The 23,192-nt window shown below is 43.5% G+C and overlaps 3 protein-coding genes across 5 annotated transcripts in view; 2 read left to right on the top strand and 1 right to left on the bottom strand.

The window, feature by feature from the left end:
• The window catches only part of ATXN7 (ataxin 7), a 94,270-nt gene extending 83,784 nt beyond the window's left edge, over positions 1 to 10,486 (top strand). For both annotated transcript variants that reach the window (XM_081852500.1, XM_081852501.1), the window contains 4 exons: positions 1,227 to 1,425; positions 2,174 to 2,295; positions 3,022 to 3,967; positions 6,251 to 10,486. In XM_081852500.1, the coding sequence (XP_081708626.1) occupies positions 1,227 to 1,425; positions 2,174 to 2,295; positions 3,022 to 3,967; positions 6,251 to 6,268 (1,285 nt within the window). In that variant the 3' untranslated portion in view covers positions 6,269 to 10,486. The remainder of the gene's footprint in view (positions 1 to 1,226; positions 1,426 to 2,173; positions 2,296 to 3,021; positions 3,968 to 6,250) is intronic.
• Positions 1 to 23,192, top strand: part of LOC309337153 (uncharacterized protein C3orf49) — a 503,307-nt gene that overhangs the window by 104,799 nt on the left and 375,316 nt on the right. The window lies entirely within an intron of this gene.
• PSMD6 (proteasome 26S subunit, non-ATPase 6) lies at positions 13,963 to 22,181 on the bottom strand. Its single transcript, XM_081851103.1, has 8 exons — positions 21,946 to 22,181; positions 20,084 to 20,289; positions 19,255 to 19,400; positions 18,230 to 18,449; positions 18,019 to 18,127; positions 17,064 to 17,232; positions 14,837 to 14,914; positions 13,963 to 14,278 (listed from the first exon to the last, which is right to left on the bottom strand). Exons 1-8 carry the CDS (start codon positions 22,088 to 22,090, stop codon positions 14,182 to 14,184), a joined length of 1,170 nt encoding a protein of 389 aa, XP_081707229.1. The 5' UTR covers positions 22,091 to 22,181; the 3' UTR covers positions 13,963 to 14,181.

The raw sequence follows: 23,192 nt of genomic DNA, 5'->3' as shown, positions 1-23,192 counted from the left end.
ATATGCCTCTCTCTAAAGCCGAGAAACATTTCTGCAATTAGTCTGCCTTTGGTTAAAAATAAAAATCCTATCAACACATTGTGTGAGCAGAAGGTTTTTCCAGGCAATCTGTGTAAGGTAAGCTTTAATTTCTAAGAACGACTGTCAAGCAAGCGCTCTAAGGCAGAAGGTGTTGTAGTTACCAAAGGCTATTGCCCAGTTTAGGGTTGGTTCACATAGTTGTTTTCAGCTGTATTTTCAGCATATGAACCCCCTGTACTTTCTGTGTCAGAAGAGCTGTGCAAGCTTTGATTCAGCAGAGGGGTGCATTCATGTAAGACAGAGAGAGAACAGTTTCCACCAATTTCCCCCTGCAGCCCCCCACACTGTCAATTCTGTGTGGTTTTGTAGGGTTCCTCAACTCTCTATAACAGATTTCCAGGGATTTACAATGGTCCAATGTTGTGTGATTATTACTATTTTTTTGTAAGAAACTATTACTCTTCATGCATGTTCATATGTGTTGTAACTTCATGTTAAAATACAAATTTTAACAGCTTGAATATGTGAGATAGATGATGTTTGTTTCTATTCAGAGGGGCTCAAGGCAATATATGTATATATTGCTGCCCACCTCCATGTTGGTCCTCACAACAACCCTGTCAAATGTACGAGACTGAGTGACTGGTCCATGGGCATCCATTGAGCTTTGTGATTAAGCGCAAATGGGAACTTGGGTCTCCTCAGGCCTTGTCTACTGCTCAAACCACTACACCAGCCTTTCCTAGCCTGCTGCCCTCCAGATATTGTTGGATTACTGCCCCTATCATCTCTGGCCACTATCCATGCTGTCTGGTACTGATGATAATTGTTGTCCATAACATCTGAGGGTACCAGGTTGGGGGGGGGCTGAATTTACACCAACTCTCAGTTCATCAGAGTGCTTGAAGCCTTTGACTGCCAGAAAGGTTAGGAAAGAGAGAGAGAGAGAACATGTGGATCTCCCTCTGTTTCCTGTTCTTCTTACGCTGCTTATCATCAGCCTCTAGTGAAGTGCTTCTTGCTTACTTTTGACACTGCTGTGGGATTGGTCTGCCAATTCATTGTGCCATTTTGCGTATATAATATAGGAATAAGTCCTATGCTCTAAATCTAAGACCTTTGTTCTATAAAAATGCTTTAATACATTTTTAAGCCAAGTTATAAAACATTCGTTGGTATTTAACTGTGATTCCTCTTTTATGAAGGCCTCCTGGCTGCCCAGCCCAACAAAGTGGGAATGCCCCAAATGAATCTCCATCAGTCCATGAATCTCCACATGCTCCCTTACCTGCAGCTGAGCCAGCATCTCGGTTATCCAGCGATGAGGGAGAATGTGATGAAAAAGAAGAGCCTGTTGAAAAACTGGATTGTCTTTATTCAGATCATCATCCTCAACCAGCTGCTGTACGTTTCCCAGTTTATATTTTCCTTATATTTCCCTTGCTTGGTGTTTTAAACATGTGTATAAGCAGCAATACTTCATGTTCTCTAGAGGAAGGAGCATTCAGATGTAGCTGTGAGTCTAGATACAGAATACTGCTGAATACTGAATCACTGGGGTTGGGTGCAATCGCTGTGGTAGGCATTACAGTGGTACCTCAGGTTACATACGCTTCAGGTTACATACGCTTCAGGTTACAGACTCTGCTAACCCAGAAATAGTACCTCGGGTTAAGAACTTTGCTTCAAGATGAGAACCGAAATCGGGCTCCAGCAGTGCGGCGGCAGCAGGAGGCCCCATTAGCTAAAGTGGTGCTTCAGGTTAAGAACAGTTTCAGGTTAAGAACGGACCTCCGGAACGAATTAAGTACTTAACCCGAGGTACCACTGTAAATTATTCTGAGACACAAGAAGCTAGCATGGTGACAGAGAAGCTGAAAGGCTGCTTTTAGCATCAGAATTCCACAGAGAAATAAGAAATTTGGGCAGGATCGACTGCTCTATAAGATATTTGGTATATTTGTTGGATTCCTTCAGATGGAAGTTCTGAGTTGTAAGAGAGCCGCAGATAATCATGAATGCTTATGATTCTTTCTATATGTTGTTTTATTGCAACTGTTTTATTTGTCTTTGCTTTGTTTTATATTTGCTAATATGCAACATCTGGTTGAGAAATTTATTAAAGTAACTATCCCTCCCCCCCCCCCCCCAGTTTTGCACATTTGGTAGTCGACAAATTGGAAGAGGTTACTACGTGTTTGATAAGCGGTGGAACCATATTCGATGTGCACTTAATGTCATGGTGGACAAGCATCTTAATTCACAGATGTGGAAGTGAGTAGAAACAGAACAGGCTGTCATATATCTCATTGTGAAGTGGGGTGTTTTGCACGTACGGGGTGAAGGAGGTGGAGCGTTAACATTAAGCATCAACACATTGTCTTAGGTGTTTCTAAATTAACGGAAATGATCCATTTTCTCAACTGAGGCATCCTTCCCAATTAATGAACTACCAGCGTAGCCTTGAGTACCCAGCACAAGAGAGGTAACACATGTATACATTATTAGATCATTTGCCAGTTTCAGGCAGCCAACCCAGAGGTCTGAGCGAGAGAACCTTTTTGGACAGAAGAGAGCAGAAAAACCAGATTTCCTTGACAACTTCCGAATACCAGTTGCTGGAAACCGCAGGAGAGAAGAATAGTGTTGTGCTCAGGCCTTCCTGCAGGTTTCCCATGGGCCTCTGGTTAGCCACTGTGAGAACAGAGTGCTGGACTAGAGGTGCCATTGGCTTGGTCCAGTAGAACTATTACCAGGTTCTTAGGAGGAGAGATTTGGACATTGCTTTCTTCAAAATCTGTTCACCCTTGGTGAAGCTAGGTGGACAAGGGGGATCCCTGGTATCTAATTCTGATGACCATTTGTGTAGGGCCTTTGACTCTGTGCCCACTGTGCCTTTTCAGTCTTCTTTCTGTTAAGGTAGCAGATTTTTTTATTTGAAGTGGGCAAAATAGAATTAACCCATGGAGCACTAATGACCTGCTTTTCCCTGCCGCCTAGGAAAATTCCTCCAGCGACAAGCAACACTACATCCTTGCGCGCTCCACACCGGACAAGCTCGACGCCTGTGTCACAGTACGGCTCCAGCACAACAGGTTTCCTCTTGCCCGCCACAGCTATGCCCTCGCCAGCACACGTGTCTCCTTCCTGTTTATCCCTCAGTGGGAAATCGGTACCATCCCACGGGACTACGCTCAATGCCAACCCTGCAAGTTTTGGTGCAGCAGAACCTGCCTGCAGTATGCAATCAAGACAAGTGTCTACATCCCCTTCCACGCCTCCAGTGCTTTCCTCTGTACCGTCGCCTCTGTCCAGCAAACCTCAGAAATTGAAATCCAGCAAGTCTTTCAAGCCTAAGGAATCTTCTGCTAGCAGCGCCAACTGCAACAGTACCAGTAGCAACAGCAGCGGTGGCAGCTCAGGAAAGAAGCGTAAGAACAGTTCTGCGCTGCCAGCACCTTCTTCTCATTCCACAGAGTCCTTTAGGAAGAACTGTGTGGTGAACTCTGGAAACTCTGGGGCTTCTTATCACTCGCCTGGGATGTCTTCGTCCCACAGCCTCAACTGTATGACTGGTAAAGCTAACTCGGTTAGCCTCAAACATGACCAATCAGGGAGGGGCCCTCCGACTGGGAGCCCTGCAGAATCTATAAAAAGAATGAGTGTGATGGTGAACAGTGGCGATTCCACCCTGTCGTTGGGGCCGTTCATTCACCAGTCCAGCGAGCTGACGGTCAACTCGCACGGCGGGTTTTCACATTCACATCCTTCCCTAGACAAATTCATAGGAAAGAAAAGAAAGTGCTCGCCTGGTTCAAGCAGCATAAACAGCAGCAGCAAAGCAAACAAGGTTGCCAAATTGCCGCCAGTGAACAACATTCACACGAAACACACTGGTGCAATCCCAGGGACACAAGGACTGATGAACAATTCTATCCTTCATCAGGTATGAAATCTTACTTGGGCCATATTGATATCCAGACAAGTTGCTTTGACAAATTCCCATTCCGGACAGTTACTTGCCTACTGGAGGTGATTTTTTTTTGTCAGAGATGTTGGCGCTGGATATCTTGGGTGTGTGTATGCTTCGCTTTGCAAAATGTTTTATTATTATTATTAACTCCCTCGCTGCCATGGATGCTGTTGCTTCTTAGAAGCACAATTCCCTTTCATCTTTTGGGACTTGTTGAATTTTTAAGACATGGCACAGATTCCTTGTTGGGGGAAATAGCACAATCCAACTGGACTCACCTATATATCCTGAAGGGCTTTCCTGTTTTCAGCTATGGGAAACCAAAGACTCCTTCATGTTTGAGGATATTATTATTATTTCTTAAATTTGTACAGTGGTACCTCGGGTTACATACCCTTCAGGTTACATACACTTCAGGTTACAGACTCCGCTAACCCAGAAATAATACCTCAGGTTAAGAACTTTGCTTCAGGATGAGAACAGAAATTGTGCTCCGGCAACACGGCAGCAGCAAGAGGCCCCATTAGGTAAAGTGGTGCTTCAGGTTAAAATCCGACGACCTTCAGGTTAAGAACCGACCTCCAGAACGAATTAAGTACTTAACCCGAGGTACCACTGTATACCACATTTCATCCAAAGATCCCAGAGCAGTTCACAAAATAAAAATAGAAAATGAGAACTCAAAATACATAATAAAGCAAAAGCAAAAACAAACCAATAAACCTTGCTTCCATAAACACATTTAAAAGGCCATAGAATAGCCAAAGGTCTGGTTATAGAGATATGTAATAAAGATAAAGATATGTAATAAAGGCACCAGGGAAGCCTCTCTGGGGAGAGCATTCCACAAGCAGGGAACCACCACAGAAAAGGGCCATTTTTGTGTTGCTGACCTCCTGACCTCTCATGGAAGAGGCACACAAAGAAAGGCAACAGATGATTGCAGGGTCCAGGTCAGTTCATACAGGGAGAGGTGGTCTTGATGTATTGCATTCTTCGGCCATTTAAGGCTTTATAAGTCAGAACCAGCACTTTGAATTGGTCCTGGAAACTAATCGGCAGCCAGTTAGTGCACTCGGGCCAGGATTGATGTAAATACTCAAACCATTTTGCCCTGGTGAGCAACCTGGCCACTGAATTCTGCCCTAGCAGAGGCAGCCGTATGTATAATGCGTTGCAGTAATCTAACCTATTGGTTATCGGAGCAGAGACAACGCAAGTTAGACTAGGCCACCAGCCGAAGCTGAGCGAAGGCACTCCGCACCACTGAGGCCACCTGAGTCGGAAGCAACAGCAAAGGATCTCGAAGTATTCCCAAGCTGTGTGCCCACTCCTTTACCAAAGGAATGTAACTCCATCAAGATCAGGCGACCTCCCACCTATCCAGTCTAGGGAACCACTCACTGACAGTGCCTCAGCCTTCTCTGGCTTGAGCTTCCGTTTGTTGGCTCTCATCCAGTCCATTCCTTCACATAGGCAGAAACGGGTACCCCATGGGGCTGCTTGCAAGTTGGAAGAGCTTAGTTGTGCCATTGAAAACAACTCAAACAGATAGCTTTGTGCCAGTGGGATTCAAGTCCGTTTGCCTTTCACCAGATTGCCAGCTTGTAGCTTAAATATCACTAGTGGATCAACTAATAGTTTTTTTCAAATCTGCTGCACCCGCCAAGAAAATCAGCATTGATTTATTTTTTTTAACAGGGCATAATGGCTTCCATAGTTATTTATTTGATAATTACTGGTCATCTCAGCAACCAGGGGCAGGTGCCTTGTTGCAAATGAACAAGTTGCCGATTGGAATTGACAATATTATACCACAATGAACTAAAGGGAGGATATGGGACTGGGCAGTAAAACAGAAATTCATGTTTTTTCAATCAGTAACCTTACTGAAATTTTAGAAGCCACTTCATAATTTTCAACCTTGATGACAAGTAATTGAACTTTGCCCATATACTGTGCAAAAAAGAAAAAAAAGGTTTCCTTTGACGCATAAGAAAGGGAGGGGTCAAGTAGGTTTTTGCTGTTGCTGTGACAAAGAACCCTGTACAGAAATATGCCTAACATGATATAGCAATAAAATGCATATAGTTTTTCCCCACCCCAAGAAAGTAGATGTTTGGTTGCTATCCTGTGCCACTGAATTTTGCCAAAGCATATTTTGGGGATCCAAGATGAAATAATTGGACATAGCTTTATCACTTAAAATATTTAATATTTATTTATCTGTTTTTCCTCTTTTCATTTGTGCGAAAGCCAAAGGCTCGTCCCTAACAGTTGACACAGACAACGCCATGGTAAGAAAAGAACTGGATTATTTTCACTACAAGCGGGGAAAAATGAATAAATCTCCATCTGGAAATCCTGGACTCCAAGATGCCTTTTGAGTTCTCCCAGCTTCCCACAGTCCTCAGGTGTGGAAATCTACTGGACTGTCACACAATCAAGGAGATTCCCTGAAGCCATGTCTGTAGCAGCGAAGCTTGGAAATGGACTCTGGATTGCCGTTCAGCCACAGGATGTTTCCTCTCAGTGTTACCAGTGGTCTGGACAGCTTGCTACAAAAGCCCTGTGAGATTTCACTTACAGGAGTACATCACCTTGCCACTATTTGATCTAGGTTGGTTGGGCAAAGCAATGTTTGGGAAAGAACATTACTGTGGACTTGTTTTTTTCTTTTCTTCTGATAGTGTCATAGGCATAATTAACTGCCCCTTTGGCACTGTCCAGTGAAAACCCCTCACGAAGGAGGGGGCACAAGGTGTTAGGCACAATAAACAGAAGAAGAAGAAGAAGCCCTCAACAAGGGAATACGGCTTTAGTGTTTTATAGCAATGTTCCTTGATTGGAATGCAAAAATAGCACAACTTAGAAAACAAAAACGGTCTACATTTTGCCCAGCCTTTTGCAAGTAATTTGGGATAAGAAGCTGTCAGGAGTTCTAAAAAACAAACACAAAAATGTTCATGGCCATCACTGAAAAATTAAAAAAGAAGAAGCATATTTAAATAGTGAAATCATATGGTACAGAACAATTTTATGAGCATCATCTACCAAGCACAGCTGCTCAGTATTCTTCATTCATTCCAGTGGAGCGTTCATCGGGTCCTGTACAACTGCCACTGAAATGAAATAAGGTTGCACAGCGACATTAGATGGAGGAGGGCTGTGCCTGCTTGATTTTGAATAAAATTGCTTTGATCTTTTAAAAAAAAATATATCCCCCCCCCCAAACCCAGATGCAAAACTCTCAAATCCAAAATGGTGAATGACCTCTAAAACTATTCCCAAAGAATATATTTCTTGACCTATACTGTATGCCATAAGCCTTTGTTGTTTTGGGTAGGTGGGTAGGGGAAACTGAAAATGCCAATCTAAGTTGGTTGTACCATCCAACCTTTTAAAAAACAGAACACAAAATAGTCCTTATAAAACTAAAATGCAAATCTTTAAAACAATGAAATCTCACTGCTATTTTTCTTGAAAGATTTTTCCAGTAAGTTGATGCCTTGTTCACATAACCAAATTAGCATTCCGTTCAATAAAGTCCACATTCAGATTTTTTTGGATGACTGCATTAAGTGCCAGTTCAAATTCTGAGCTCAGTGTTAAATGTACCCCTTGTACAGCCATCTTGTGAGCAAAGGGGGAGTGTTTTAAACGCCATCCACTCCCAAGTGGTCATTCCCCTCGTTCCCATGAGTCAAAAGTGTTTTGTTTTAAAGTAATATCCTCAGAAGGGCTTTAATATTATCATTTGATCTGGATGTTTGTGACACTAGTGAATCTCGAACTACCAACCTGGAATTTCTACACATTTTTTCACGTGAAAGGAAAAAAATAAAAATAAACCCCAAACCATAGGTCATAACACAGGCAGAGCTTTCCTTCAGCAAGCCCGTAGAAAGTAAATTTCTATCCATTTAAATGGGGTGTGTTTCGGATTGTGGATTCAACCAGCCTCCTCAATGAGAATTTGCTCTTGCAATAATCAAGTGAGGCTAGATTGTCTGAGGGTGCCGACTAACTGCAGACTCTGCTGAAGCTACAGTTCTCAGCATGCTGTATTTTCACCACTTCTCAAAGTGATGGGTGCAGAATCCATTGCACCTTGGGTACCCCATCAGATCACCTAGCTCTGTTCCACTCCTGTCCTTGATAAAATATGTGGCCAAATGGTTAGCAGTACTCATTGAGGAAGAAAGCTGATTGTCTGAATCTATCCTCAACAGGGCTTGTGCAGGAGAAGCTCTCGGTGGAATGTGTGCCTGTAGACTTCTGCCTTAAAGGGGCACCAAATCTTGCTGAGATTAGACAATCTGAGTCTTTCTAGTTCACACAGCCCAGCCTCTCTCCCGACCATGGTGGTGCATTGCACATCAGGGATTCTGAAACCACCACAAGCAGCATCTGCTTGGGTTTTGTTTTTTAAAACCTGTTGAGGTTTTCCAATTTGCTATGATTATTAAAACACAGTGAAGCAACAAGACTCTATGCAGACAACTCTAAAGCCTTGAATTCACAAAAGATCATGTGTTTGTTTTTTAAGTAAAGGAATAATATTTTGGATGGTGATGATTATGCAAATATTTAAAAAGAGGGAGGGCTTGAACAACCCTTCAGTTTCTAGAGGATGCTATAAAATGTTAAAACCTCTTAATTGGCTTACTTGGGGCATGGGAGGAGACGACCAAAGTAATGTATCTGCTCCGCAGAGAGAAAATCGATACTGACTCCTTCCCATGTGTTGGATATTTTTGATCACAAGTGCAATTTGGTTTTGATAGATTTACCTTCGAAGGCTGACAAATTTTTCATAAGTTAAACCTTTAGTGGCTTTAAGTACTCAAAAATGTCTGTTTTATAAATATTATGTTGCTCTGAAAGCATCAAAGCAAGTCTTAGGCTCCTTAAAAGACATGCAGATCTTTGTAAAAAGTTCAGCAGTTAACCACTGTGTTTAATTTATATGAGTTGCAGCTCTGGGCCCAATTCCCACTGTGAATGTCTCCATTGCAAGCCATGTTGAAACGGGAGCTTCACACAAACACAGCCATGCTCTTGCGCAAAGCCTGCCTGATGCATTCAGTGGGGCTTATGTAAGTGACATTCCAGGATGGAATTGTGGCCTGTATTTGTCTGTTATGGCTTATAATTTTAAAACTTGCCATGAATAGAACCAGAGGACGTCTTAATTTATGCCTGCCCTCAAAGTGTAGACTTGCTTAAATATTATACAAACAATATTCCATTTTGGGGGCTTAGTAATAAATGGAATGATTGTATTTGAAGCTTTTATTGTCTGACAACATTCTTATTGTAAATAATTAAGGAAATTTCAGATTTAATTTATCTTGCAAGATTTGCAGTGGCTGGGTTGTTTCTTAGAAAGATTTTGGTATTAATTTAAGAGATACAATTTTTATAGTCTTTCCAGCTTCTCATTATGACTCCTGCAGTTTTCTTAACCTAAAATAAATAAAAAATAAAATAAAAAATGTTGCAATGATGAACAAAGAATTATACGAAAATAATGAAACCCATACTTTTGTATCTTTATTTTGGAATTTCTTGTTCTATTATAAATATTGAAGTATCCCTATTTCAGAAGACATATTTTGTTAATTGATTGTACATATTTAAATATGTATTTTTGCACAGGTCTTTTTTTCTTATATCCAGTTTTGGTACAATTGAAAATCATCTAGTATTTATTAATTAAAAAGAGAAAAGCAAATACTTTTTTTTATAATTTGAAGTGGTTCACTGCCAATCCAATAGATAACATGCCTACTTTGCAGTTTTTAAGGGATGTCTCTTGTTTGGGGAGGGGGGAGGGGGAAGAGTTTTGTCTCTTTCTTTTAATGTCTTGGGAATTGCTGGATACAAACGAAGGCTCTGGCATTGCAGTCTATGCCCGCAGGCGCCACTTCTCTAAGCAGGAAGGCTGTGTGGCATTTAGATGCATATGGTTAGCCTGCTCTGGTATACACAACATTTCTTACAGTTACCTGAGTCCCAGAAGACTACCTTTTAGTTATGACACACGGCTTCTTATTCTTTTTATTTCTTTTTCTTTTAGCATTTGTGTATGTGTGCACATGTATGTGAGTCTTTACGTGGTTTAAAAAACTAATGGAAAAACTGAAAGTGCCTGATTTATATATCTAGATTTTAAGCTTGGACTGTTTTTTAGACAGCTTCTCCTTTAAAGACTTGAATGTTCTGTTGGAAAAAAGAATTGGAGCTTGCTTTCCCCACCTACATATGACTACATATTAACGCGGGAGAGAGGATGGCGGAAGGGGCGGGATAAAACAAAATCAAAAGATCCGATTGAAGCGAGTCCCTAGTTCATAAATAATGCCAAGGGTTCTGGAGATACTTTTCAACAAGTAAATTTGAATATTTTCTTCTGTTGCAATCAGCTAGAACTTAAAAACGAAACAAAACAAAAACAACAGAATGTTGACATTATTTTGTATTACTGGGGGGGAAAGTTACCTCTCAAAGCAATTTTACAAATTAGCAACACAAGCCGCCGCCAGGCTATCCTCTGCACAAGCCTCACTGAAATGAATGGGATTTAGCAAATGCATAACTCCCTCTTCGTTCCAGTGAGGTTTGAATGAGAGCGGTTCACATAGTGTGGTTTCAACCTATCATCTTCCGGTAAGTCGTCTTCCGGCAAGAGTTGTTATTGCCAAGGATGTTTGTTTCTGTTTTGTCTTTTTGGGAAGGGGGGAATTGTACGGTGAAGGGGATTGGGCTTGAAAAGATTGTTCTGCTTTCCTTAAGCAGAAGGTCGTTTATTTTAAATGCTTTTGTGCAAAATATCCTACTTTTTATGAAAGGTGATTATTGTTATTTTTTAATGAGCACTACATAATGTCAATAAGAATGTAGGCTGCAGAAGCTTCTTGCTTTTGGAGTTGAGCCCGGCTCCAGAGAAAGGGGGGGAAAAGCAATCTCCTGTGTAAAATGTGTGAATAGTTTGATAATTTGTATACATATTCAAGAGCATCTGCTCAGAGCTGAACTTTTTTGTGTTGGCTGCTGTATAGTACATGAACAAATGTCATGGGGTAGAAAAAAAATTACTTTGGATATTTAAAAGAAGAAAATAAATATATAGTCTATTTGTTTTGTAACAAGTTTCTGTAAATAAAATAATTTATACTATTTATAAGAAAAAAGTTGTGCTTTTGCTTCATGACCAGGAAATTAGCTTGTTGTATAAACAAGATGTTACTGAAACAAGGCAATAAAATTGATTAGGCTGTCTTTATGAGATGCACAATTATGTTTCTGCTTCATTACGAAGACCAGCAAAAATTAGTCGTAGCGGAAGGAAAAGATGGGCCATGTTAGCTTCTGCCAAGAACCAAGAACCCCAACCCATGTATGTCAGGTAGATGCGCAGCATAGCTGGCTTAGTGTTCATATCAAACTTTTTAAAGAACAGGAAGAAAGGGACACAGCTTTGGTATGGACAGTGATTTGCCTACACTGGAAGTTAAGATGATGAGTTTCTCCAGTCTCCCTTACTTTGAGTGTGTCCACTTTCTGTTCCTACATCAATCAGTGCTGAAACAGTGGGCTAAACAAATATTTGGAATACCCAGAGCAGTGGCATAAGGTGAGTGAATGCTACCGCCCCTCTCGCTGGGTTCACTAAACCAGATTATGGCATATGCAGATAGAGAGAATATCTCACTGACACTGCCTGCCCTTAGTCCATCAAGGGAAGTGGTTGCCCAATTCATTTCTGCCATCCCATGTTTTAGAGGCAGTCAAGAGCAATTGGGAGCATCAACACATTTTCTAGTTTTCCATCAAGTAAAAGAGATCCCTTCTCCCACTGGCAATTGTTCTATACCAGGCACAGTGATCTTCGGCGATCACTTGTAGCCGAGTAAGATTGTCTTCCATAAACACGGTTTTAACAGTGAGTCCGTAAGTGACTGTGGAGGCCAATTCTGGATCCACACGTCCTTCCACAGTGGGGACATTGGTTTCCGGGCGGGAGTTGATTACTGTGTGGATTTGCCAAGCATGCCTTCCTCCTAGCACCTTTCTCCCTTGCGTCCTGAGTTCGAGTGTCTTCAAAGCCCATGACATCTTTGGTAAGGACAGTTCTCCAACTGGAGCGCTCACAGGCCAGTGTTTCCCAGTTGTCAGTGTTTATACTACATTTTTTTAGATTTGCCTTGAGACAGTCTTTAAACCTCTTTTGTTGACCACCAGCATTACGCTTTCCATTTTAAGTTCAGAATAGAGTAGCTGCTTTGGAAGATGATAATCAGGCATCCGCACAACATGACCAGTCCAATGAAGTTGATGTTGAAGAATCATTGCTTCAACACTGCTGATCCTTTGCTTCTTCCAGTACACTGATATTAGTTCGCCTGTCTTCCCAAGTCATTGGAGGCAGGAGGAGCGTGGTTGTGTGGAAGGGGAGGATTGACCAGAGTTGTTGAGCTCCCGCCCGCCCCCGGCTCTGGCTGGCTATCAATCAGGATCCCAAGATCAACCAGGAACAACCAATAAACACCCCACGATCGACCGGTTGCACATGCCTGCTCTATACTAAAGGATTTGATAAAAGCTACGGGTTGACAAGTGAAATGGAACAAACTAAGCTGCAGAAGCCTAATCTATAGCTGCCATTTCTTATGCTGGGGCAACTTCTTGAAAAAGTCTTGCAGAGATTTGATGTTTGTTCCTCATTTATAAACGTCTAAGGAAATGTGCTCTCCATGGTTGCCTGGACAAATATCACAGGAGGGCACTGACGTTATAATTGTCTACAGCTGCTTGCTGTGTACCTTGGGAGCTGCACAAAGTGGCTTTTGTCAAACCCCGTCTTTGGATATATGATGTCAGATGTAGCATGGGTAGACATGGCTTCCCGAAACAGCCTCATGGGTTGAAGAAGTAAACATGGCAGGCTCAGATTTGGCCATAGGTTGGGCTCCACACACCTGCTGTAAACAGTACACAACATACTGTGTAGAGCTTACAGTGACAAAATGCTTGATTATTAGAAACATTCACCCTTGTCATTTAAAGGACAGCAGTGAAATGTAGAGGTTTTTTCAGTTATTACAAGGTAGGTTTTGTTTAAGGCTTAATCATAAATGCTAAGCTCATTATCGGTTCTAGAAGACCTGCTCAGGTTTCTTTACCTCCAAAGATAAAGGAAACTATGGTTAGATGGAAGCTATTGTTCACTTGCACAGCAGGTTGCGAAGTGTCAGCCAACATTCCTTGGATGCCTCATGCTAGATGTACTGTCTGAGTAGTTTCTCCACACCTCATCAAGGCCGTTAATGTACCTTCTAGAAGTCTGCTTTTCAATATTGTCTCTTATCCTCAGTGGCCTAATGATGCTCTAATTGCTTTCTGTTCCCCTGCTTGAGCAATCCAATATTTATGATCCCATTTAATCTCTCAATAGGTTGCTGCTGCAGCCCCCAACCCAACTCTCCCTACCCAAGCAGACACTATAATCTCACTCATCACGTAATTTTGCATGGCAGCAATTTAAGCAGCACATTTACCTGTGTGGGGGGAGCTGCCAGCTGTGTTGGATAGACTTATTGGTCAAAAGAGGGGGAGGGGAAGAATGTTAATTAACTAAATATATGCTCTCCAACAGGGAACAGGCCACCAGTAACTCAGCCTTTTGGGACAAACTCTAGCACTAAAGTAAGTGGGCAACCCTCACCTGGTTCTTGGTCAGTCTCAGCCATACCCCAGGAACAAGTATACTGTCTGCTACAAGAATGGCGAGGGGGGACCTTTAAACCTCCCACCATGCTCCTGGTTTAGCTCAACTGGTCGTTGATCACCATGGCAGCAGGAACATGAGTGACCCCACTCAGGCCATCTGAAGCAGCAACCCTGCTGCTTTAAAATAAACCACTTTTATTAACCAAATTAAGCTCACTCAAGGAACAGGAAAATCAACTGTATTATACATTTAATAAATGAAATTGATCTGAAAACACAAACAGAACATTTATACAGTTTTGTTAACGTATAGAAGTAGCCTATAAAAAAAACCCCTTAACTACACCACGGTTCCAATTTCCTCAGCAATAAGCAGAAGTAATACCATACAGCGATGACTTCCAAAATGGTTCAGTCTCAATTACGCACTCCCCCTTTTGCTTTTTAAAAAGTTACATATTGATTACTCTAGAAAGCTTCTGCACTCTGTTTAGCAGCAAGTCTCCTTTTTTAATAGTTTCTTGATACTGCCAGTTCTTGCTGTCGGGCCTAAAGAGACAGAGAGAGAGAATTTAGTCAGGTGGTTCTCTAGCAATGGCTTATCAAACAGCTCCCAAAAACTGTTTGAAGAGTTCCTCAAAATACTGAACAGGAAGCTCATTACGAGCAAAGCAGTAATGGGAGACAAAGTTTCCTGAAAGGCAGCTTGTTCATCACTACTAATCCTTCCCTGGAACACACAGGTACAGGAGAGCATGGGTGTGTTTTCAGTAGCTCAGCTGAGCAACAAGCCTGGCCAGTACTGCCTCACCCCATTTGCTGAGAGTGCATCCATGGCAGATGAGCTGATGACAGAAGGTAGAAAGTTTGGAAACACACAGTTCTATCTCTAATAAAGATACTGTTCCAGTAGAAAGAGTATTTTGAGTTGGGTGAGCAGAGCTTATCTCACCTGGCTTTGGGCAAGCTACTACCTCTCCATCTGTACAACGTATGCAATACATTTGGTTGGGCAGCAATTAAAAGGCTGCAAAGTCCTTAATGTTAAGCCTGATGTCACTACTAGTTTTTTTTGTATTAGTGGGTGTGGTGTACAACATACTGTACCTGTTAGTTTCTACTATTTCATTGACTTTGTCTATTTTGCAGTGTAGTCGCCCAGCAGCAATAAATCTTGACAATTCCCTGGAGACAGAGAGAGAGAGAGAGAGAGAGCACGCTTAGGACACCACCATCTGTATCTGTTGCAAAGCACCTGAAATTTCATGGTGGATGATGCAAGACTGGCATTTTTTGGTCCAGTTCGGGGTGGAAGGAAGGTTACCCTGAGGTACAAGCCTAAAATGGTGGCCTACAGCCATGCTAGCTTCATGCAAGCAGCCATCGCTTCTTGAAAGATGTTGGAAAGTGCTTCGACCAGCATAATTCTACTCAGTTTACAGCTATCAAACTAAAGAACTGAAATTAGCAAACCACAACGGGGCTAGGACTGCTTAGTGGCTACTGGAGTGCAACTCACAGACGCTTCCGCTCTTGCAGCTTATACCTGTGTAACACTTGGGCTAGCATTTCTGGTGCAGTATGCATAAACAAATAAGATGCTGCAGCAGCATTCCTGTAATCTACAGAGCCCTCCTAGCAAGTTTTTATAGCACATCAAGGATGCACAGCAGGCCCGGATTTGATAACCGCAGGGAGTGATGGTCCCAGCCCATAAAGGGCTTCAAATACAGCACCAGCATCTTTAACTGGGCCCAGAAGAAGCAAGTGTGTAGCTGCGGAGCATTAGCTGTACAAGCTCTTGCCTCCCTCCGTCAGCAGGAGGCGCACCAAACCACCCTGCACCAGCTGCAGCACAGCCATATTCACAGGCGCGCACGCGCGCGCACGCGCACACACACACACACACACACACACACACACACACACATCCAGCATATTACAGTGGTACCTCGGGTTAAATACTTAATTCGTTCCGGAGGTCCATTATTAACCTGAAACTATTCTTAACCTGAAGACCACTTTATCTAATGGGGCCTCCCGCTGCTGCTGCACTGCCAGAGCATGATTTCTGTTCTCACCCTGAAGCAAAGTTCTTAACCCGAGGTACTATTTCTGGGTTAGCGGAGTCTGTAACCTGAAGCGTATGTGTCAGAGCTGCCCGAAGTCCCAGCTCACAGAGGACCAATGCCAGGTCGTTGTTATATACAAAAGTCTTTATTGAAGTTCAGTTTCCATTTCAAAGCCGTAGTGCGCAGCTCTACGTCTTAAACCCTAGACCGCCGAAGTTCCGTCTGAATCTCCTCCCCCCTGACACCAGTTTAAGACTCTAGCCCTGCTCCACCTCTTCCTCTGCTCTCTCCTCCTCTGGGTCCTCCTGTCCGCTGGGGCATTCCCCTTTCTGGACTCTTCTGACGCTGAGTCCTCTGACTCCTCCCCCTGCCTCCGGCGGGCTTTAGGACCTGGTTCCCAATCCGGGTTCTCTGCTGTCCCGCGCGCCGGTACATTTGAACTTGGCTCTCGCGCCAACCCAGTGACCTTCCTCCTGACCGTTACACTGCTTCTGTCACTACTTCCCTCTTCCAGGAGGCTAGCAGGACCTGGCCTCCCCTCCGTTCCCTGACTCTCCGATGGAGGCGTGGTCAGCCCTGACTCATCTTCTCTCCCTGCTGGGGGAGACGCTGGCCCCGAGCTCTGGGACTCTTCCCCCCACTACGCTCTGGTGGGGAAGCTGGTCCTGATCTCCAACTGCTGCTCTGGGAGTCCCCGCTGGCCCCTTGCTTCTGGAGTGTCCCCTTTCGGACCCCCCTTGCCCTGGCCACCGGCGCCCCCTTCTGTGAATCTTCTGATTCGCTGGAGAGGCTCATGGAATCTCTCGGGCCACTGTCATCTTCTCCTACGCTGCCCTCAGATTCTTCCCCTTCGCTCTCCATTTCCTCTCTTCCCTGTGCCTCTGCTCCTGAGCCCCTGACAGTATGTAACCCGAGGTACCATTGTACAGTTGATATTGGGTTATAAAAGCCTCAGGAAGACTTCCAGTCTTCCTGTTCAAAAACTGAAGGGTGTAGTGCAGCTGCCACAAGCACCCCAAAGCTCTTCTGCTCAGATGATATGCGGGGGGGTTGACTCTATGACCCTCAGGGTCCCTTCCAACTCTACAATTCTGTGATTCTTGCCTTACCCAACCTCTGTAAATCTTTTAATCAATGGCTCTTCCTCATAGTTTTTTTTAAACAAAGATATCATCAAATGACCTATCCCCTTATCTAGTCGGGAATCACTATAAACTGTAGAAATGCATTTAATATATATAGAGAGATATAGATATACTTACTGATCTATGAACTCTACACAGACTCCAAAAGCATCTGCCATGTAACCTAGTGTAAGCGACCTATAGGATTCTAGCAGCTGGCTGTAGGCATGGATTCTCATTTCCCGAACGTAATAGCGATAGTGAGGCGCAAACAGCCAATCTTTCTTCATCTCTTGCTCTACGGTGGCTGAAAGGGAAACATAAGAACACAAAATAAAGTCTGCATCTCACAAAAGTTTTGTTTCCCCCCGGAAGGTAGTTCAACAGCATAAACCCTGTGCCACTGAATATTGTTGGACACTCAGATTCCAATCAGCTCCGGACAGCACAGCCAATGGGCAGGGATGATAAAAGATGGAGTTCAACATCATCATCATCTGAAGGACATCACGCTGGCTACGCCTGATGCAAACTAGCGAGGGCAGGTTAAGCCGCTCTCGGGAGACCTGTGTACTTGCTAACATCAGCACCTGCGTTCCTGTGTGGCCAGCCCCATAAGAAAGATTGAATACACCTAGCTTCTCTCATCCAGGAGACAACATGGGAAGCATAGTCTATTTAAAGTTGAGTGGCGAGGACCAAATCTTATCTTATTTGCGGACATTTTACTTCTGCGCTTGTGAAACACATTCCACCTTCCTTCTCATTTGTTCTGCCTGCTGAAGCAGTTACATCCTGAACCAGCTTTGGATCAGCTTTACTTACCTCTTGGAAATCTCAACTTAATTCTTGCCCCTCCTTTAACTGAGGATGGGCCAAAAGGTTTGAGACTGCTAACCCTAGGAGATGGGGAGGGCCAGTCTTGGTGGATAGAGGGAAGTGGATGCGTGTTTTTTTGTTTCTGTCTAATCCTAGGAGATGGGGGGGGCCAAGTCTGGGTGGGCTGGCCGCACATGTAACCCACAAGCTGTGTGCTGCTCACCTAACAGCCCAGTAACCCCCACAGAGCAAAAAAGCAGAAATACTTCCTTACCCAGCGACTGGAAGAAAACTGAATACCGACATTCATAGAGTGAAAAAAGATATTGCCGGACTTTGGGTAAACTGTGCAAAACCTCCAGAATCTCTGCCCCTTTGATAACCTAAAAGAGATCAGACAAAGCCAGCAAAAATCAGACATGAGAGGAATAAGGAACACAAAGCACACTCTGAAGGTTCTCTGTGGAAGTAGCTGCTTGGCGTACCTTCTCTCTAAGGTCAGGCCTGTCTAATGCAATCATGCTAACATAGACTGTGTACGTTACAAAGGTTTTGTAATCCATAAGTTCATAAGACGTAAATGTTGAAACTGTATCCAGGAAAAGCTCGGCTGCCTGCTTGAAGTCTCGAATGGCCACGCAGTAAAGACCCTGGTAGACCTTAAGACGGTTCCGACGGTCCCAATCTCCTCCTTCCTCTATTAGGCTTTTAAAAGAAAACAGGTGTGTGTGTTATTTCCCCAGCATCCTTAGCCATGCACAAGCATTTTCATCTATTTGCTTAACTAGCTTTATTACAGTAGTTCAAACAAAAGCTATGGGATAGTTTTGCTTTGAGACTACACTGCAACCTTTGACAAAGCGGTGTGCTGCAGGTTGCTTTCAGCTGCAGTTCTCATCAGCTACTCTGATGTATGGCTTGATCTATGGCTCTTTTAGACAATGATCCTGCGGGATATAAATGAAGTAGTAATTCTGAATTAAAGATAACTAATTTTGCCTACTACCTTCTAAGACACTCGTAGACCAATCCTAGGCGTGGTTCCTTGGAACCCAAGTCCAACTAAGATAAATGAGGCTAACTCCCAGATAAGTGGGCATATGGGCATTTGACTATGCATCCTATGTAAGATGATTGCGTTTGTCAGTGCTGACTGAATAAAAGCTACTGGTACTTTTAATTTTCATAAAAGTGTATTCTTCTGGTATATTTAACACCTTTCAGGTTCCTAAAATGTTTTTTTGGTTTAATAAGTATTGTGTATTTCGATTTCCCCCAACATGCTGTTTAAAAAAATATGAAATGAAGTACCCAATCCTTTTAAGGATCATCATGTTTCTGAAAATTCTGAATTTCATGCCACACTTCATCTAAAGTATACACTCCCTGCTACATAAAGAAGCCATTTCCTAGCAACCAGACTACATCTTCAGAACCTGTATTACTGTTAAGCGAGAGACTAATGCTTTGCACATCAAGGTAGCAGCAGCAGCAACAACAGAAATGGTACCTTTTTGCTTTTTCAGTGTTCCGGGTGATGAGGTCATTGTCCATATAAAACAGGCCAATTCGGAGGAGATAGAACACAATATCCAGCCGATGTCCTAGAGCCACAGTTTTGTCATATGTCTTCCGAAAGGCAGTCAGAGCAGCTTCCTGACAAGACAGCATTTGCTTAAGTTAGATGCCGCAGATTTGATGCTCTGGAGAACAGATCTGTAATTTGCTAACAGGTACCCCCTGCCCCATCCGAGGTTCTGCACTACGTTCCCCCACTGATTGAAGGAAAGCAGGTATGTATTAGGAGCATGACCCTTTCAGCTAACAAATAACAGAGATAAGGAGTGTATTGGCATGTAACAATAAGCCACAGTTTCTGGCTAACCATGAGCAGCATATTCATGCAACTTTCCTGATTTCTTCTCCTCTGGTGTAAGCATGATAAACGACAAACCGAGGCTTAAAGATGGTTTGTGATTGTGGCTTTTTGGGGAGAAGCAAAACCGCAATCTGAGAACTCATGGAAGCAGAAGTGGGGCTGTGCTCACTGACCCCATTCCCAGTATTTCTCTAGCTACATCTTCAGGCCTTCTCACACTGAGGGGAACTCCATGCATGCAATTAAATGTGCTCAGAATCCTCCACACAGCTGAGAACTCTGATCACACGGGGTTCCTGATCACCGAGCACACAAAGAGATCCTCTTCAAATCAACCTGCTCAATGCACAAAGGTCAATGGGAATGGCAGGGCCAACGCATGCCCACTCCCACCCCATGTTCTGAGAAATGCCCAGAAAGTGCTTTACACACATTTTATTTTATGTAAAAAAATAAATACCTTGTCCCCGATTCGGCAGAGATATTCAGCTTTGGCCATCATGGCATCACGGATTTCACTTTCCCCCAAGTTCTTCTCTGCATCTTCAAGCTGCTCATCAAGGCGTTTCAACTCCTCCTCATTTGCCTTCTTCATCTTATTCAAGAGGTCTGTATCTACCTGCCAATCAAGTGACTTGCAGAGGGATTCGTAATACGGAGCCATGTCTGTGGATGACAACAACACAACCATGTGAACAATTAGCCTTGCCAAAATCATATCTTAGAAGATACAACAGCAAAAAGTTCATTGCTTTGTCCCCTCACATAAGCAGAAAACCAGCATGAGGCAGTGATTAGAAGTGTTTGGCCTGAGACTGGGGAGGCCTAAATTCAAATCCTCACTCAGGCAAAAAATGCAACCTTGGACCAGCTCACACTCATTCTCAGCCCAACCTGCCTCGTGGCGTTTTTGCGAGGATAAAACCAGGAAAATCATAGTGTATGCTTTTTAAAAGTGAGAGTGCATTCAATAATGGCACACTCCTACACTGAAATCTTAAATGGCTCCCTGCAATCCACTATCTCTGGATCCATCCAAGAGTACCACATTGAGCTGCTTAGGCAGATTTGAAAGAAAATCCATACAATTGCAACAACTGCCTATTTGCCTGACCTAGCGCAGCAGTGGGGAGATTTCAGGCTTGCAGAATCTATGTTTGTTTATTTTTTTACTAGAACCCCCAAATTAACTAGAGAGAGAGATTCTAAAGACATACATTATCAAAGTCTACTGATCCCAAGATTTGCTCTGAGTACCAGAGCACCTCCAGGATATTGGAGAGCATGTCATTCTGCTGTTGCCATTGTTCAACAAATGGGAGTCAGAAACCCTTACAGGTGTACTGCACATCACCCAGAGATCTACTAGCAAAAATGATGTGTTCTTACACAATGGAGGTCATAGTGGAACCTAAATGCTACTGGAATATTTTACTCACAGTCCCCAGTATGGCTAAAGAGATTCTTAAGACATCTTAAGGCAGCCCTGTTCAGGGAAGTTTTTAATCTGTGATATTTTAGTGTATTTCTGGTTTTTATGGAAGCCGCCCAGAGTGGCTGGGGAAACCCAGCCAGATGGGCGGGGTACAAATAATAAATTATTATTATTATTATTATTATTATTCTGAAACACTCCCTGAAGATGTACATAGTATAAATGACAACAACAAGTGATTTTCAGTTATACACATTTCAATAGTTTTACAGCCATTTTAACATTTCAGAACCCGACTTCCTTCCTCCTCTTTCTGTGGTTCCTGAAATTTATATTTATCATTTGCTGCATATTCTAAATCAACTTACCATTTCATTCATCTCCTTTATTTATTGACTCTCGCGAAACTGCAGGTTATTACAATGATCCTGCCAACGTCCTTATCTGTTTACAATTTATCCAACAAACCATTTCCATTCTTTTATTTTTATTTCTTTTAAAAAGCTTCTTGTCGCGATATCTTATTTTCCCACTAAGTTCCGCTCGCCATTTCTGCATAGTCAGTGAGCTTTTGTATCTAATCTTTCTTTCGTCGGGACTCCTCCTTTCCTTCCCATTCTTGGGGCAGATAACATTCTTGCCGCGGTAGTTACATACATGAATAAATTCCTATACCTTTTAGGGAATTTCTACCCCAATCATTCCCAGGAGGACAATTCAAGTTTAATGGCTTTTTAAATGTTGTTCCCCACCCCCACCCCCCCGCATGTTTTTAAGCTGCCCTTTTCCCCCAGATCTGCGAGCCGCCTTGAGCCCCCGTCACGGAGAAGGCGGGCTAACAGACGCCTGACTCCTCAGAGCCGAGGCGGAGGCCTCCCCTCACTCACCGTGTTCCCGGATGGCGGCCATGAGCTCCTGGCGCACGGCCGGGTCGGGGCGCTTGGGCTGGAGGCTGAGGAGGAAGCGCAGCTGGGCGATGCGGAGGTCGGGGTTCTTGGGGAGGCCCTCCTCCTCCAGGTTCTCCAGAGGCATCTCGGCGGCGGCGGCGGCGGCGGCGGGGGGGACGGACCCGGCAGCTGGGCGAGGACAGGAGCTCGGGCGAGCGAGAGAGGGAAGGAGGGAGGCAGCGGCGGAGTGACTCAGCCCGTCACCCGGAACCGGAAGCAGCCGGCCGGGGAAGCCTCTTCTTCCGGCGCCGAAGGAGCACTTCCGGGTCCCGCCTTCGCGGCGCGGAGCCCGCCCTGTGTGGGGCGAGAGGGGCGGCTGCCGTCTGGCCAGAGGAGTCCGCCACGCCCCTGCAGGCTCCTCCTGGGGGCGTCCCGGTTTACTTTGAAATCCCAGCTTTCTTCCCCTCGAATGAGCGGGCAAGCTCATTTCTGTTTATTTCCATTTTATTTTATTTATCTTGTTTGAAATCCCAACTCCCCCCTCCCAATGAGCGGGCAAGCTCATTTCTATTTCTATTTATTTTATTTATCTTACTTGAAATCCCAACTCCGCCCCCCCCCCATGAGCGGGCAAGCTCATTTCAATTTATTTTACTTAGTTGAAATCCCAACTTTCCCCCGCTCACAATGAGCGGGCAAGCTCATTTCTGTTAATTTCCATTTTACTTTTTTTAATCTTATTTGACACCCTAACTTTCCCCCCTCTCAATGAGTCGCTTATTTTTTTATTTATTTTGAAAACAGACCTATTTTCCGCCTTCCCCATCTCTATGAGAGGGCAGGCTGCTGCTGCTTATTATTATTATTAAAATCCCACATTTTCTCCCTCCTAAGGAGAGGCCAGGCTATCTATCTATCTCTCTAGTTATTTATATTAAATTTCTGTATCGCCCTTCATTTAAGGATCTCAGGGCGGTTTTTACAATATAAAAACACAAAAATACATAACACAGCAAGAAAGATACTGTTTAAAAAGCCAGATTGATTATTTTAATTTTAAATCCCACTTCCATCCCAGGTTCAGCATGTGGTTATCTCCCTCCATCCCATTTGATCCTCTCAACAACTTCAAGTTTGCTGGTCATTTCTGTTTCACTGCATTGTAATCTTATATGAAGTCACCAGATGGTGCTGTTTCAGAGCTCATAGGTGCAGCTGAATTCAGGATTTAGGGACTTGCTCCAGAG

Source organism: Podarcis erhardii, assembly GCF_964252035.2.
Source record: "Podarcis erhardii genome assembly, chromosome: 2".
In the NCBI taxonomy this organism is placed as follows: Eukaryota; Metazoa; Chordata; class Lepidosauria; order Squamata; family Lacertidae; genus Podarcis; species Podarcis erhardii.
This window is presented reverse-complemented; position numbering and strand designations above follow the sequence as displayed.

Coding starts and splice junctions, on each gene's coding strand:
- PSMD6 (XM_081851103.1), bottom strand. CDS start 22,090: ATGCCTCTGGAGAACCTGGAGGAGGAGGGCCTCCCCAAGAACCCCGAC. Junction 20,290..21,945: donor GGCCGCCATCCGGGAACACG/GTGAGTGAGGGG, acceptor TGTCATCCACAG/ACATGGCTCCGTATTACGAA. Junction 17,233..18,018: donor AGTTTTCTTCCAGTCGCTGG/GTAAGGAAGTAT, acceptor TTTCCCTTTCAG/CCACCGTAGAGCAAGAGATG.